This window comes from Oncorhynchus clarkii, chromosome 5 (genome assembly GCF_045791955.1).
Source record: "Oncorhynchus clarkii lewisi isolate Uvic-CL-2024 chromosome 5, UVic_Ocla_1.0, whole genome shotgun sequence".
NCBI classification, from domain to species: Eukaryota; Metazoa; Chordata; class Actinopteri; order Salmoniformes; family Salmonidae; genus Oncorhynchus; species Oncorhynchus clarkii.
This window is the reverse complement of record NC_092151.1, coordinates 75,436,861-75,454,374: the sequence shown is the minus strand read 5'-3', so window position 1 is coordinate 75,454,374 and position 17,514 is coordinate 75,436,861. Positions and strand designations below refer to the sequence as shown.

General features: G+C 41.4%; 1 protein-coding gene across 1 annotated transcript; it reads right to left on the bottom strand.

Moving 5' to 3' along the window:
- Positions 1-4,380: 4,380 nt before the first annotated feature.
- On the bottom strand, positions 4,381-16,197 carry LOC139409390 (volume-regulated anion channel subunit LRRC8D-like). Its single transcript, XM_071154484.1, has 2 exons — positions 15,978-16,197; positions 4,381-9,543 (listed from the first exon to the last, which is right to left on the bottom strand). Coding segments are annotated over exons 1-2 (2,544 nt in total). The 5' UTR covers positions 15,979-16,197; the 3' UTR covers positions 4,381-7,000.
- Positions 16,198-17,514: the final 1,317 nt, after the last annotated feature.

Sequence of the window (17,514 nt, the reverse complement as noted above, 5' to 3'; positions counted from 1 at the left end):
AATATAAAACAAGGAACAAACATTTCCCTCAAACAAGTTTCAAAACACAATCATGGAGAGAATATAGTAATCATTTGGAAATGGTAATGTCATCACATTATTCCATATTAACACTATTAAAATGCAGTTCATCAATAATGCATCAAATATGTACAGTACCTGTCAAAAGTTTGGACACACCTACTCATTCACAGGTTTTTCTTTATTTGTACTATTTTCTACATTGTAGAATAATAGTTAATAGATCAAAACTATGAAATAAGTTGTGACAAGGTAGGCGTGGTATTCAGATTATAGCCCTGGTAAAAGACTGAGTGTATATTATGGCGAGAACAGCTCAAATAAGCAAAGAGAAACGACAGTCCATCATTACTTTAAGACATGAAGGTCAGTCTATCCGTAAAATTTCAAGAACTTTGAAAGTTTCTTCAAGTGCAGTCGCAAAAACCATCAAACGCTATGATGAAACTGGCTCTCATGAGGAACACCACAGGACCCAGAGTTATCTCTGCTGCAGAGGATAATTTCATTAGTTACCAGCCTCAGAAATTGCAGCCCAAATAAATGCTTCACAGAGTTCAAGTAGCAGACACATCTCAACATCAACTGTTCAGAGGAGACTGTGTGAATCAGGCCTTCATGGTCAAATTGCTGCAAAGAAACCACTACTAAAGGACACCAATAATAAGAAGAGACTTGCTTGGGCCAAGAAACATGAGCAATGTCTGTGTAAGACGCAGAGTAGGTAAACGGATGATCTCCGCATGTGTGGTTCCCACCATGAAGCATGGAGGAGGAGGTGTGACGGTATGGGGGTGCTTTGCTGGTGACACTGTCAGTGATTAACTTATAATTGAAGGCACACTTAATCAGCATGGCTACCAAATAATTCTGCAGCGATACGCCATCCCATCTGGTTTGCGCTTAGTGGGACTATCATATGTTTTTCAACAGGACAGTGACCCAACACACCTCCAGACTGTGTAAGGGCTATTTGACCAAGAAGAAGACTGATGGGAGTGCTTTATCAGAAGACCTGGCCTCCACAATCACCCAACCTCAACCCAATTGATATGGTTTGGTATGAGGTGGACTGCAGAGTCAAGGAAAAGCAGCCAACAAGTGCTCAGCATATGTGGAAACTCCTTCAAGACTGTTGGAAAAGCATTCCAGGTGAAGCTGGTTGAGAATGCCAAGCGCATGCAAAGCTGTCATCAAGGCAAATACTGGCTACTTTGACAAATCTAAAATATATTTTGATTTGTTTAACACTTTTTTGGTTACTACATGATACCATGTGTTATTTCATAGTTTTGATGTCTTCATTATTATTCTACAATGTAGAAAATAGTCAAAATAAGAAAAACCCTTGAATGAGTAGGTGTGTCCAAACTTTTGACTGGTACTGTACATGCTAATATTCTATCATTCTAATCTTTCGATGGTCCACATTGTGATTGTTTCTGAGACCAAAGTGATACATTTTGATTTTGGGCTCCAAAAATTGAAATCTATACTTTGCAAGTGCAATCTACTACTCATAAATCCATGAGCTTGTCATCAAATCCATGCAAGACTGGACACCGTTGATTTGCTTAGCAATTCCTTTATTGAGTTGCAATTGTCATACCTTAACATTCAAAATAGTTTAACTACACGAGACTCAAATTAAAGGGAACGTTCACCCAAATATCTACGTTTGTCAGATGATACCATGCAACAAAAAAGTGGTATTATGTTGAGGTGAATCCATATTTAACCGCATCGGTTGTGTAGAAGAACCCAAATGCATTAGGAGATATCTGCAGGTCCGAATCCCAAATGAATGGAAAAGATACGTGCCATATAACTAAATGTGCACCACCAATGGAATGCAAGAAAATAAGAACATTTTGACTGATTGAAAGGTGCAAAAAAATTAAAACTGACCTGGCATGGCCTGCATCACATTCTGGTAGCCTACAACCATATCAGTGGTTGTAGGCTAGTTCAAATGCTTGAAACATATTGTGAAATCACTAGACATACGGGACATGGTTTTATTTGAGTATGAATGCGTCATAGGGTTACGAACATGTGTTGAAAAGGTCTGCTGAAAACAGTTAAATACTTTACTGACACATTTATGACTAAAAGACTAGGATAGTAAACATATACATGCACAGTCATTTAGTTAGCAGCCAAGACCATATTATAGCACATCAATTATGCATAGGAGTTGTCATATCAAGGTTGCACATTTTGTTTTTTGCCCTAACACTACACAGCCAAATCAAATTATCAAAGCTTGATGATTAGTTGATTATTTGAATCAGCTGTGTCGTGCTAGTGCAAAAAACAAACGTGAACCCCTTGGGGTCCCGAGGACCGAGTTTGGGAAACCCTGCAATAGTGTTTTATAATCATCCTTGTTGATGGATTCTTCAGTCTGTTCCGTGTGGTTCTGACAGTACAGTACTACCACAATAGGGGCATAGGCAGGCTTGTTGACTGGGTTGTCGCATTTGTCGGAGAGTTTAGTGGTTCCTTTCACACAGCTGCAGGTAATATACTGAATGAAATATACATAACAAAAGACCAAAGTAAAAATCGAGAGAGGACCACCGAAACTGCCACATATATTTGCTGTCTGATGAAAACCTTAACATTTTTTTTTGTACATTTATTGAAAGCATTAACTCCCCTCAATGTACTCTGAATATTTCATGACAAAACAATGTATTCAAAATAGCTTATGAAGTTTTATCTTCAAACACACTTTTCAGGGAATAGAAAAAAATGACCCTATTTACCCAATAACGAACATACAATTATGAGAGGTTTCCATCAGACAGCCATGATATGGACTTTCCTGGATTCAGGTAAAACGTAGAGAAATGTTATGGAACACCGTTTGGGTCTTTGTGTGTCAAAAAAGATACACGTCAAATAACACTATTTGACACGTTAAATAAGCTTTTAAATTTGACATGTCAAATAACACAGTTTAATTGTAGAATGTTGTGTTGGACCACAACTTCTGGGGTAGCTGGCTAGCTTTAGCTTGGTAACTTAAACTCACTCACTTTTGTACATCGCCCTGGTCCGCACAATTGACCTTATTTTAGCGCCCCAAAAATGTAATACTTCCAGATCAACTGTAATGTCAATACCATTGTAAAGCACAATTTCTCCTCTTTCCAACAGAATCAATTACATGACCCCCATGCTGCCCGTTTCTGCATAATTCAAGAAGACAATGAGCCCCGTCGGGTCTTTTTAAAAATGGCGGGTGGGGAAGCGAAACTAATGCGTGATAGTGAGAAGGAGAGATGTTGTGTGGGAAAATTGCTTTTTTTCACTCGATCTGGCCAACTTATCACCTTATCGCCTCTAAAATGTAAATAAAACACTATAAAGACTTTATATAGTGTGTCATTACATACCTATTTGAAGGTTTGTGTCGAATTTGAATCGGGTTTTTAGGGCGGTGCTAAAGTGATCTTAGAAGTAAACAGCGGCTTTGAGAATGATGATCGCATGGAATGACGCAAAAAAATGACAAGGTATCCCCCCTTACCCCCGTCACTGTCCATTTATTGTTTTTAAACGATGATAGAAGTGCTACACCTGGTGGAGAGAGATTGTAAGACAGAAATAGTTGCTTTATACGTGCTGTATGTTACGACATGACACGTCACGATGTAACGGCGGGTCCGTTTTTTTCAACTCTTCTCCAATACTATAGAGCCATTACCATGTCGATCAACGCTTGAATAGAAACCTAGTTCACACCCCAGATTTTGAAGTCAACACAGTCACTACAGTCCCATTCATTTTCTTTGTAGCCTCGTTTGAATGTTGCTGTTGCGCACATTTGTACGTGTTACGGATACCATTATCCTGTGTGTGTGTGTGTATCCTGTGTGTGTTTCTTTTCTCTCCGTCTCCCCTCACAGGTGAAAATCATCACTCCCCAATCAGTCAACAATCAACCCATCAATCAGAAGACACACCTCCTCCTGTTTCCTACCCTATCACAGTTCCTTCCCCATGGTTTAAAAACCCCATCATTTGTTTGCTCAGGAGCTCAATCTCTTTGTAATGCCATGTTGGTAGATCTCTGTTCTTTATAGATTTCAGTAGCTCAATCTCTTTGTAAATCCCATGTTGGTAGATCTCTGTTCTTTGTAGATTTCAGGCTCTCAATCTCTTTGTAATTGCCATGTTTGTAGATCTCTGTGTTTCACTCGCTCTCTGTGTATTAATTAACCTCTCTTTTGTTTGAGCACCTCCATAGCACTTTGTCATCACCTGTGAGTATTGTTTTGGTTATGGTGTTTGTTTGTTGCTGGTGGGAAAAGGGGAAAACAAGACAAGTCGCCCATGGGCATACACTACCCGTAGGTAAACTTTGTTAAAAACACTAGTTAGAACTGGGCGGACCACCCACTGTATTTTTGGTTAGTTAGCTGTTGTAAAAGTAGGCTAGTCTAGCTTAGGGGTGTTTTTGCATATTTGTTTCTTTCCTTGGGTCCAGCTCAGACCCTTTTCCTGCTCCCCCCATTACCGTGTGTTTATAAATAAACCCTGAGTTTGACGGTATTATTTCAGTTGTCGTGGTTATTTCGTTCACTTTTACTTTGTCACTATTATAATTTACATGAGTTATGTTACGGGTCTCATTACCATCCCCCCCTAGACTGTCGGGCCAAAAGGGATTCGTAACAGTACGGAATGGGGTGAGTTTACGTTACCTAGCTAACACCAATACAACCAGCCTGAAAACAATAGAAGTAGAAACTGCAGTCATTTTTATTTTTCTTAGCAATAATTTAGGGATTCTTGTGAGTAATTATTAGCTAGGTAGCCACTTGTTGTTCACCTATTACAACTGAACTTCAGTTCAGCTACTAAACCCTGTTGCCAAAAGCTAACGTTGTAAGCAGCCAGCTAGCTTCATTAGGCTCGACCTGACCGGGTTATGTGTTGTGAAGCTAGCCTCAATAAGGATTAGGCACAATTGTGGAATTTGCGATTTGCCTTCAAAATAATAGTACCTATTTGAAAGTGATGCAGAAGTCTGCAATTGGTGGAATCATGCCATATTTAGACTAGATCATGTTAAACAAGGTTGGAATGTGAAGCAATTAAATTGGGTATCAGTCTACTCGGTGACACCCATAGAACACAACTGAAGAGTTTACGCAAGTATTAGTGTTGTAGCTCTTATTGCAGGAGTGTGACTGTGAAATCACCTCCCTAGTCAGCCTATTGTTTGCATTGACATGCATATTGCACTATACAGCTTTACCTAAGGATTGGGGATCAAAGAAATGGGGTATCAGTCTACTCAATACATTTTTCCCCCAACGTCCTCAGAGTTATCAGGCTCAAATATCCACACAGTATTATTTTTCCTCTGGAATAGTGTTCAATACACAGGTTGACAAATGTGTCTCAATTCAGTTTCAGAGTCCCACAATAAGAGCTACGATGCTAATGTTCTCTGTGCGTCACTGAGTAGACTGATACCCCATGTCATTGATCCACAATCCTTAGGTAAAGCTGTACAGTGAAATAAGTATGCCCCAATTAAATTCTAAAGTCTAATACATCCAGTGTGACTTCAACAAATTATTGACAAATTATTGTATTTTGTTGATTTTATATACCATTCCAAACTCGTTTATCATGATCTATTCAATTATGGCATAATTCTACAATTTGTATTCATTTGCAACACTGTCATTGACATACTTTTATTTTGAAGGCTAACCGCAAAGTCCACTATTGTGGCAAATCCTTATTGTGGCTAGCTTCACATAGATGGGTCCGACCACCATTAATCAAATAAGAACTGTCTTGTAAATTAGGGTTATTTTAGATGATGATACCTAGCTATATAGTTAGCTAGCTAACTATAGCTACTGAAACAGATGTCGTTTTGCTATGTTTTTGGGGAAGACATTGTTTGCATCCATGAGCTAGCTAGCTTTTTTATGACCAGCACTGTACTAGTATCATAGCATACGTATCGATGAATCGTTGTGACATATGAAATACGAGTGAGTGTAATCAATGTGTAATAACTACGTAAAACAAATTATGAACACGTTAAATTATTATGTGACGTGCAGTCATATTCAGGTCCTGATTGATCAACAAGCTTATTTGACACGAAAAATAGTGTTATTATTTATCTTTTTTGACACGCAAAGACCCAAACGGTGTTCCATAATGTTGCTATAAAACAAAGAAAACAAACAAAATCTCATCAGATCATGTATCCCTCGCATCTATAAATTCTACACCACCATTATCTGTTCCATAATTAAGAGGAGCATCCATTTTCCTCAGAACATTGACTAATAATTTTGTGGTCTAACACAAACATGGTCGTCATTCTAGGACTAGCCATCACTCTGGAACCAGACCCTCATTCTGGAACCAGGGATGTAGTCATTACGCCGATTCTGTTGCAAAACATTTAAACAGAAGCAAATGGAATGAAACGGGGAAGGACCTACCTGAATTGTCCAATAGAAACACTAGTTTTAGTTGCAAAATATTATGTTTTGCAACTGTTTGGACTAATGATTACACCCCAGTCCATCACTCTGGAACTAGCCCATCACTCTGGAACCACCCAATCACTCTGGAACCACCCAATCACTCTAGAACCACCCAATCACTTTGGAACCACCCAATCACTCTTGAACCACCCAATCACTCTTGAACCAGACCACCACTATGGAACCAGCCCATAACTGTGGAACTAACCTACCGTTTTTGAACTAGACCATACTTATGGCTTTTTCCACAGTCCCTGGGATCTTCTTTCATAATGAGTGATCACAGTGCCATTTTATACCCGTCTAAAACATAATGTTCTTTCACGACGAGTCAGCCCTGAGCAAAAACCTTTCTTGTTGTAATTACAAACATTGACTGTGGACAGTTCTCATTTTTGTAATCCCACTCCTGTATGGGTAAAGTGACTCTCACTGTCCTGCCACACTCACACCCCATTAGCAAAGGGCACGTTGGCTTCCTGATTGATACTCTCCTTGATCTCTAGGGGGAGTGAGTCAAACAGGTGGTCCTCCACCACCAGGCAGTTCCTGCGGAGGAGGTGACACTGGCCTAGCTGGGGCGGCAGGCGGTCCAGACAGTTTCCCTTCAGCTCCAGGTTTGTTAGCTGCACCAGATTGCTGATCTTCTCTGGAAGGACGGCGATACAATTGTGTCCCAGACTTAGTGTCCTCAGTTTGGTGCACTTAAACAGCTGCTTGGGTACTACCTCCACCTTGTTGCCTGTAATGGCAAAGTGCTGGAGGTTCTGCATAAAACCAATCTCCAGCGGAATCACCGCTATGGAGTTGTGGCTAATGTCCAGATACCTCAGCTTGAGCAGGTTAAACAAGGGTACGGGCAGAGATTCAAGTTTATTGTGAGAAAGGTAGAGGGACTCAAGGTTTTTGACATGGCTTATTGACAATGGAATGGTAATGATTTTATTGTGCCACAGTTTGAGGCAGATCAGCCTCTTGAGGTGCTGGAAGCTGATGACCTCCTCAATGGTACGAATGTTGTTGGATTTCAGGTCCAGCTCCTGCAGGTTGGTCAAACTGAAAATAGCATGGGGTATCCTCTCCAGTTCACAGTTGTGAAGCTCTAGTTCAGCTAGGTTCATCATTTTCTTCAAACTGTTCAGTACCAGGAGTTTAGTACCGTCATTGTGTACCACCAGCTTGATCAGGTGTGGAGAGAGATCTGTTATGTTGGTCGGGACCTTCGTCAAATTGCTTTTTAGATGCAGAATCTTTAGATGCCTCAGGTCTCTGAGAGATTCTAAACCGATCATCTTGTTGTTTTCAGAATTCAGATTCCCGACCAAGTACAGCTCCCTCAGACTTTTCAACAGGTACACCCAAGTGGGGATCTCGGCTACATCCGTAAACTTGACATGAAGGCACCGGAGGTGGTCACGAAGGAAACTGAACGCGGTCTGCTCGACTTTGGCAGGACAGTGGTAGAAGTGTAGCTCCTGAATGTTGATCATCTGGGAGATCTTGGCTGTTATCCTGGCCTCTGGGATCAGCTCCAGCTTCAGGATCTCCAGATCTGTCAGGTCAAAAACAGCGTCTGGCAAACCTGACAGCATGAAGAGATGGAGCTCCAGTTTGTCCTGAGCGTTGCGGGTTACATGCTGTCTCAGTTTCTCGAATGTCCACTCGTGATTCAGGCTGATCTCCCGCAGCTTGTTCTCACTGACTTCAGAGAGGAAGACACCAAAACGCTTAGAGTACAGCTGGTCGTACTGATCCACCATGTGCAAGAGAAACGCAAAGTCGTTCTTCACATCAGGAATGTCACTGAAGCTACTCTCCTCTCTGACTTTCTCGAAAGAGTACTCCTTGAGAGGTCGTCGAAAGAGCCAAAAGAGAGTGTATATACAGATTAGGCCGTATATACAGACAAGGGAAATATAGCTGACAAGCAGCTTCCTTAACATGAATGCCATGTTATGTGTGCATTGGAATTTAGTGTATCCAGTTAAATGTTTTATGTCAGGCTCACACACATGGTCAAAGTCAATGGCAGCAACAAACGTCATTGTGTAACACAAGATCAAAATGAACTTCACAGTTTTGATCACTGTTTGGGCAACATAGAGCTTGTAGATCAAATCACTGTCTTCCACGTGGGTACGGAATTTCCTAACCTTTTCAAATAGGGCCTTGGCCTGCTCTCCATCTTTATTGTCTAGTATGGTCATACATGGGACTTCAATGACAGGCTTATCAGCAGTGAACTTGACCCCAGACTTAGCCAGCATCGGGGTGGACTGGTTAGGACTTCCCTCTTCACTGCTGGTTGAGAAATGTTTTGGCAGGAAAGGGGCACCAGTGAGCCTTTGCTTATTCTCCTCTGAGTCCTCACATGCCGTCTCAGATAATGCCTTGGTCGTCCAAGGAGACTCAAAACACTTCCCCAGAATCCCCACAAAATGCTCTATTTTCGAACAAGTCTTTGGATATTTGAACCAGAAGTTACTGCTGACCATGAGGACGATGGTGTGTATGAGAGCAAGGTATGGGAAGTATTTAGAATACCACGGCAGTGCGACATGGTAGCACATCTGATTGACAAAAACATATTGCTGAAAGTCCAGGTTTGTCCTGACGCCTGTTGGCAGAGGCTGCTGTCCAACACCACCAGAATGTGTAAAGTGAATCTGATGAACAACACTATCCGGTAGATCCTTAGTCACTAGGGGAGTGGCGGCTAGCGTCACCCTACTTCCTCCGTTCCCTGACCCAGAACCAGACCCCTCCGCTGGCTGCGGTGTTGTGAAGCCGCTGGGGTCCTCTGAAGCTGGTTCCAGGATAGGAAGGCAAACCACCTGGTCTTTGGTTAACTGCATGGTTCCAGAAAATATGGCCAGCATCAGCATGACGACGCCCAGGTAGTCCATAAAGACGTCCCACCATGGTTTCAGGATCCGATAGGTTGGCTGGATGTCATTCAGGGCGGCTACCTCGGTAAGAGTAAACATCACTGCAACAGAAAGCAGACGTATTAATTAAACAGTGACAAACATAATATACACATGATTTAACAAACAAGTGCAATTAAACCTTCCGAAAATGAATTAAGCCCAAAATGTTAAATCTGCGGGATTTACATTACATTAAATGTCTTGATTAGATTCACTATAGGTCCTAATTTGACTACATGCAATTTGGAAAATCAGTCATCACTGATAAACTCAGATTTTTGCAATAAAAATGCAGAACACACATCATTGAAGAAAAGAACAATACATCTTCAAAAACATGAGGCGGCAGGTAGCCTACTGGTTAGCGAGTTGGGCCAGTAATCGAAAGGTCGCCGGATCAAGACGACAAGGTAAAAATCTGTCGTTCTGCCACTGAACAAGGCAGTTAACCCACTGTTCCCCGGTAGGCCGTCATTGTAAATAAGAATTTGTTCTTAACCAAATTGCCTAGTAAAGAAAAAAAATTGCATATGGCAACATTCCCTATTATGACTAGTATTTTTACGACATAGCCTCTAGGCTATCTGCCACTCATTTCTTTCATTATTACATGAACATTAGGGTTGGGACTGGCCAGGGACCTCAAAATACGATATTATTACGATACGCGATTTTCATGATTCTATATATATTGCGATTCAATACTGTGATTTTATTGCAATTCGATGTGCCAAACATATTGCTCACCATACAGTGCATTCGGAAAGTATTCAGACCTCTTCATTTTTCCCTCATCAATCTACACACAATACCCCATAATGACAAATCAAAAACAGTTATTTTATTTTTGCAAATGTATAAAATAAAAAAAAATGAAATACCTTATTTACATAAGTATTCAGACACTTTGCTACGAGACCTGAAATTGAGCTCAGGTGCATCCTGTTTCCATTGATCATCCTTGAGATGTTTCTACAACTTGATTGGAGTCCACCTGTGGTAAATATAATTGATTGGATATGATGTTGGAAAGACATACACCTGTCTATATAAGGTCCCAAAAACCAAGCCATAAGGTCGAAGGAATTGTCCATAGAGCTCGGAGACAGGATTGTGTCGAGGCACAGATCTGGGGAAGGGTATCAAACATTTTCTGCAGCATTGAAGTTCTTCAAGAACACAGTGGCCTCCATCATTCTTAAATGGAAGAAGTTAGGAACCACCAAGACTCTTCCTAGAGCTGGCCGCCTGGCCAAACTGAGCAATCGGGGGAGAAGGGCCTTGTACAGGTAGGTGACCAAGATCCCGATGGTCACTCTGACAGAGCTCCAGAGTTCCTCTGTGGAGATGGTAGAACCTTCCAGAAGGACAACCATCTCTGCAGCACTCCACCAATCAGGCCTTTATGGTAGAGTGGCCAGACAGAAGCCACTCCTCAGTAAAAGGCACATGGCAGCCCGCTCGGAGTTTGTCAAAGGCACCCAAAGGACCCTCAGACCATGAGAAACAAGATTCTCTGGTCTGATGAAACCAAGATTGAACTCTTTGGCTTGAATGCCAAGCATCACATCTGGAGGAAACCTGGCACCATTACTGGGGAGTGTCGTGGTGGCAGCATCATGCTGTGGGGATGTTTTTCAGCGGCAGGGACTGGGAGACTAGTCAGGATCAAGGGAAAGATGAACGGAGAAAAGTACAGAGAGATCCTTGATGAAAACCTGCTCCAGAGCGCTCAGACTGAGGCGAAGGTTCGACTTCCAACAGGACAACGACCCTAAGCACACAGCCATTACAATGCAGGAATAGCTTCAGTACAAGTTTCTGAATGTCCTTCAGTGGCCTAGCCTGAGCTCGGACTTGAACCCGATCTAACATCTCTGGAGAGACCTGAAAATACCTGTGCGGCGACACTCCCCAACCAACCTGAGAGCGCTTGAGAGGATCTGCAGAAAATAATGGGCGAAACTCCCCAAATACAGATTATTGCAACCTTACAGTTAACTAGTCCAATGCAATAACGACCTGCCTCTCTCTCGTTGCACTCCACAAGGAGACTGCCTGTTACGCGAATGCAGTAAGCCAAGGTAAGTTGCTAGCTAGCATTAAACTTATCTTATAAAAAACAATCAATCATAATCACTAGTTAATGGTTGATGATATTACTAGATATTATGTAGCGTTGCATATAATCTGACTGAGCATACAAGTATCTGACTGAGCTGTGGTAGGCAGAAGCAGGCACGTAAACATTCATTCAAACAGCACTTTCGTGCATTTTGCCAGCAGCTCTTCGTTGTGCATCAAGCATTGCGCTGTTTATGACTTCAAGCCTATCAACTCCCGAGATGAGGCTGGTGTAACCGAAGTGATATGGCTAGCTAGTTAGCGCGCGCTAACTAGAGGGACGGAAGCTATACTGTTACACTGGCAATACTAAAGTGCCTATAAGAACATCCAATAGTCAAAGGTTAATGAAATACAAATGGTATAGAGGGAAATAGTCCTATAATTCCTATAATAACTACAACCTAAAACTTCTTACCTGGGAATATTGAAGACTCATGTTAAAAGGAACCACCAGCTTTCATGTTCTCATGTTCTGAGCAAGGAACTGAAACGTTAGCACTTACGTAGCACATATTGCACTTTTACTTTCTTCTCCAACACTTTGTTTTTGCATTATTTAAACCAAATTGAACATGTTTCATTATTTACTTGAGGCTAAATTGATTTTATTGATGTATTATATTAAGTCAAAATAAATGTACATTCAGTATTGTTGTTATTATTATTATTATTACAACAACAAAAAAACTAAACAAAAAAAAATTGGCCGATTAATCGGTATCGGCTTTTTTGGTCCTCCAATAATCGGTATCGGCGTTGAAAAATCATAATCGGCCGACCTCTAATACAAATGTGCCAAGCTTGTTGAGTCATACCCAATAAGACTTGAGGCTGTAATCTCTGCCAAAGGTGCTTCAACAAAGTACTGAGTAAAAGGGTCTGAATACTTTTGTAAATGTGATATTTCCGTTTTTATTTTTAATACATTTGCAAAAATGTCTAATAACCTGTTTTTGCTTTGTCATTATGGGGTAGTGTGTGTAGTAGATTGATGAGGGGAAAAAAGCAATTTAATCAATTTTAGAATAAGGCTGTAACAACAAAAAAAAGTTAAGGGGTCTGAATACTTTCCAAAGACACTGTATATCTGCTGCAGAGGGACAAGAGCGAGCCATGAGAACTAGTTTTGATCAATGCTGATAAATTGGCTTCCTATTTAAAAAATAAGATGGAGAACAAGCTATGAAGAACCAGCAGAACAGCAGGGCTCTGCATTTTTTTCCCATTTCTGAAGCTAATCGACATAGGCGTAGTCATGACATGTTCCATCTAAAACTTTATTATCTAATCAAAAACGGTTTGTCATTACTGTCTTTGTTCTTTGTCTTTGCTTGTCTTCGTGATCTCTAGCTTTATACATACCCTTCATCATATGAAACTTATTTGGGCTTTGATGTGACTAACCCACGCGTTAAGAACAAACCCAAAGCCTTACTAAAAACTGACAGCCAGATAGAAAAGATGGCAGGGGAATTAAGAATGTCTGTCTTGCAGAGAACAAAAAAAAAAACTAAGGGTGGTCCCTAATTCTGTCCTTTGAATAGAGACCTGGAAAGTAAAGTGAACAGTCAGACAATCAGTCACACGTTTGCTATAGGCAGAGTACTCTGTAGCTCATTTGTAATTGTGTGCATTTAAGCTAATTGCGGTCTCAAACATCGTATGTCTAATTGTACATATTGTCTTCAAATAAATAAATACTTCAATATAATGATTATATCATCTGAGATCCTTCAATTCTGATACCCTATAGGATAATTCAACATTCATTCTCAAATGTCATTAATGGGTACCATCATCTTTTAACCTTTATAAATACAGTTTAGTCTCACTGAGTTCAAATCCATTTTGCAAGAGAAACCTGTCCAAGATGGCAGTAGTCTTGGAAGTGAACTGAATACACTTTCATTCATGATACTGTAGGGCAGTGCAGTAAAGGGAACCCGGGTTTGCTGGCGTGAAAGGCAAACACCCTACGCATCCTGCAAGTAGGGTTAACCCCCTTGGTGGGAATTGTAACATGGCTCATAGAGCGAGGATCGCTACACTGCCCCCTCCCAATGGTAATGCATGTCTCCATGCTTCAACTACTCAGCCTCCTCACCAGTCTGGGTAGTGCGTTCCGATGGCCTCACAGCCGCCATCCCACTTCTGGGAATTGTAACATGGCTCATATAGCAAGGATCGCTACAATACATTCCTCTGAGACCTGCTGTCCAGAGTGATGCACTTGGCCCATGTTATCACCTTCAGTGGTTCATCATTCATTCATCCAGAGGGTAACCTATCGACACAGCCTACAGGAATAGCATGCCACATATTCCCTAGTGCCGTCATAATACCAACATGACCAATGCCCTAAATGTCCTTCTGCTTACCACAAGACTAAGGATGTGTCCCAAATGGCACCACATTCCCTATATAGTGCAGTACTTTTGACCAGAGCCCTTTGGGCCCTGGTAAAAAGTAGTACACTATATAGGGAACATCTGTGTATAATTCCTCTAGCTAGCCTTTCTCCACTGCATATAAATGTGTAAAAGACAAAAGCAGAGCCCATTGACACCATGCCAGAGAGAACTAGTGATTAGAACAATGCCCATGTGTTTTTATGAAGGTCACACTTGCAAGCAGACTAGACTGTGGTTTAGTTTCAGTCAAATGTGGTTAAGGGTGTTGGTGGAAAAGTCATGTGGATGCAAAAGTCAGTTTTCCACATCCAAATGCTGAAATATAATGGAAATCCAAATGCTGAAATATAATGGAAATCAACTGGTACACATTTCTGTACTTCAGAGGCAGTGCAAGTTGGGGATCAAGTTTTCGCCCTATTCCCTACACACTACACAGAGGCCCAGATGTTGGGGTTGCTTTAAGACGGAACTGAACTCTTGAGTGAGCAGAAATGTAGACAGTACACTGTGTACTTGTCCCAGCTTCAAGATTTAGTGACGCATTTGTTATAGTTCACCTTTATACATTGGTTGAGAACACTTATGTTGTTATAAATTGGAGCGGCAGGTAGCATAGTGGTTAGAGTGTTGGGCCAGTAACCGAAAGGTTGCAAGATCGAATCGCCGAGCTGACAAGGTAAAAATCTGTCATTCTGCCCCTGAACAAGGCAGTTAACCCACTGTCCCTTGGCTGTCATTGTAAATAAGAATTTGTTCTTAACTGGCTTGCCTAGTTAAATAAATGTGCAACTAAAGCAGACATATATTCCAAGTTCAAATAAACCACTATACCAACTCTATATTTTCAGCTATATTGCCAGCTGTGCACAAGAGGGTTAGGACTAGAACAGCAGCTTGGAGGATTATGCCTAGTTATGTAGAATTTGGCTGGCATACTGACTGAAGACCTAAGCTAACCTCAGTATGGACATTTTCCAAAGTAGGTCAAGTGCTGAAGAGCTATGCAAATCACTCATTTGTCAACAAATAATGATTGGCATCTAAAACATCCAATCAGAGCACTCAGTAGAACCATTGACATGAAATCAACCATCCCAATGGTGAGCATTATCACACTGAGGAAGGCTATGGTTTGCTGGGCAGATCACTACTCTACCCAGCCTCTTGGTGTCAAGAATAGGCAACTGTGTTGTGCAACATGCCCATATTTTAAACTGAGCAATCATATGCACTAGATTGTTGCATGTAATTGATTTATTCGGATCCCCATTAGCTTTTGCAGAAGCTATTCTTCCTGGGGTCCACACAAAAACATAAAACACGACAAGTAACAAAACACTGATAGGCAAGAGCAGTCACACAAACAAAATGTAATGAAAATCTGTTCAAAGCCTGGGTAGGTGAGAGGAGAAATTGACATTTGAACTTCAGAGACAGTAAAATATTCATTTTAGGCCTACCATAGATCCAATGTCTTATCCTGAATAAAAATAGAACTCCATGTCAATTATTTAGTTGTAAATATAACATAGGCAGTACAATGCTGATGTAGTATTCACAAATATGTGGGACATATGTGGGATATGCAAAGCATTGATAGAGGTAGCCTATAGCGTTTTAACGCAAAGCATTGATAGAGGTAGCCTATAGCGTTTTAACATCAGCTGGGGCTTTGTCCCAATTCCACAGCATCCCACAATCAAAAGTGGCCATGTTTCCGGTAGCTACGCTGTTAACTGGGTGTCTCAACATCGTGGAGTTTACTAAAAACTCGTCTACACTACTGTAGGCTACTGTATTCACAAGCTGCTGGACCACATTTAAGGGCAGTAGTCAGATTTTAAATATGCCTTGTTTACATTGCCATGTGACAGAAAGGCTAAACACTGCGTTATCCATCAGCTACTGTAGGTTATATGGTTCCTATATTATGAAGAGCTTCGGCTACTTACTGTGTTCCAAAATGGGATCAGTACGCCGACAACTGAAATTGCATAGGCTACCCACCACCTCCTCCTACATAGAACATAATGTTCACCAGCGCTACTGTAGGCTACATAGATTGAATGAAAAGTCCAGTGGCTGTATGTGACTATGTCGATTTTAAAAAATATATAACACATAGCGTGGTAAATACATCGCCGGTTTAGTCGACCAGACTGGATATATCCCACAACATCATCGATGGCGCACTGAGCGCATGCACTGGCTCTGGCTCAGACTGGCTGGCACGGGATGCGCGTGAGTGGCCTCCAAATGTGACACAGCATTTTTCCTCCTCGCTCTAGCATTTTGATAGCACTGCAAATGGATGATGTCTTATCCAGCGTATTTGAACTATATCCAAATAGCACAGTTCAATGCACATTGCCCAAGGTATTAGGATAACATCCACAAGCTATTTCTACGCGGTCCACTTGGATTCGTTTACCCCAAAATCCTATAGCCCAATAGCGCATGTACGGAATTGCTCAATGCCGACTTGGGAAATAAATCTCGGCCATTAAATGTCCTGTTTGGGAGTGAAATGGTTACACAACATGCGTTCTATTTTCAATTTCGAATGTATAGTTTGTGCTTCATACGAGGTAGCCTACGAGGTATCCAATATTGCGCACCTGAATCTGCATTGAAATATGTTCTGACGGGGCGAAGACGGTCTGTCTAAAACACCTCGAAGTACATCTCTCTTTGCGCTATGAGACACTTGAGTCGCGCCAGCCAGGCTATGGCGGAGGACATTGAAAATATAAATGGTTTTAGCAAACCAAAGATGATGGATAAATAAAGAGTTCACTCAGTCCGATTACCATTGAATAAAAGTGTCACTTCCGGTCTACTTAACGGGGTGGGTCTCCCATAGACACCAATGCAATAGCAGCTGGGTCTGGTCTACATAGTAAATTCTTCATTGACTTTCATTGAACCAGAAAAAAACAGCGAGTGGAATATTTCGATTCCTCTTCCGTCTCTGAGCCTAACGCTATAGCAGGTGTGATATGAGAACTCGATCCGGTGGAACACGATGATACGAGCGCATATTTCAGAGCGCTCCTTAAGCCACGCCCCAGTGGGCAGGGCTAGGCATGTTGGACTGGGACACCGAAGATTTGTATTACTTAACCAAGATAGACCACAGCCTGTCGTTTCCAATGTGAACAAATTAGTCAAAGTGGGCAGAACAAGATAGGAGGTGGACAGAGCCAAGCACGAGCTAGCGAGATCCTATTGGCGGATATTTTTATATATTTAAAAAAAATATATGTTTGACCTTTATTTAACTAGGCAAGTCAATTAACAACAAATTCTTATTTACAAACCCTAACGGCGCTGGGCCAATTGTGCACCGCCGCCCTATGGGACTCCCAATCACAGCCGGTTGTGATACAGCTTGGAATCGAACCAGGGTTTCTAGTGACGCCTCTAGCACTGAGATGCAGTGCCTCACACCGCTGTGCACTCAGGAGCCGGTAGCCTAGTTGTTAGTGG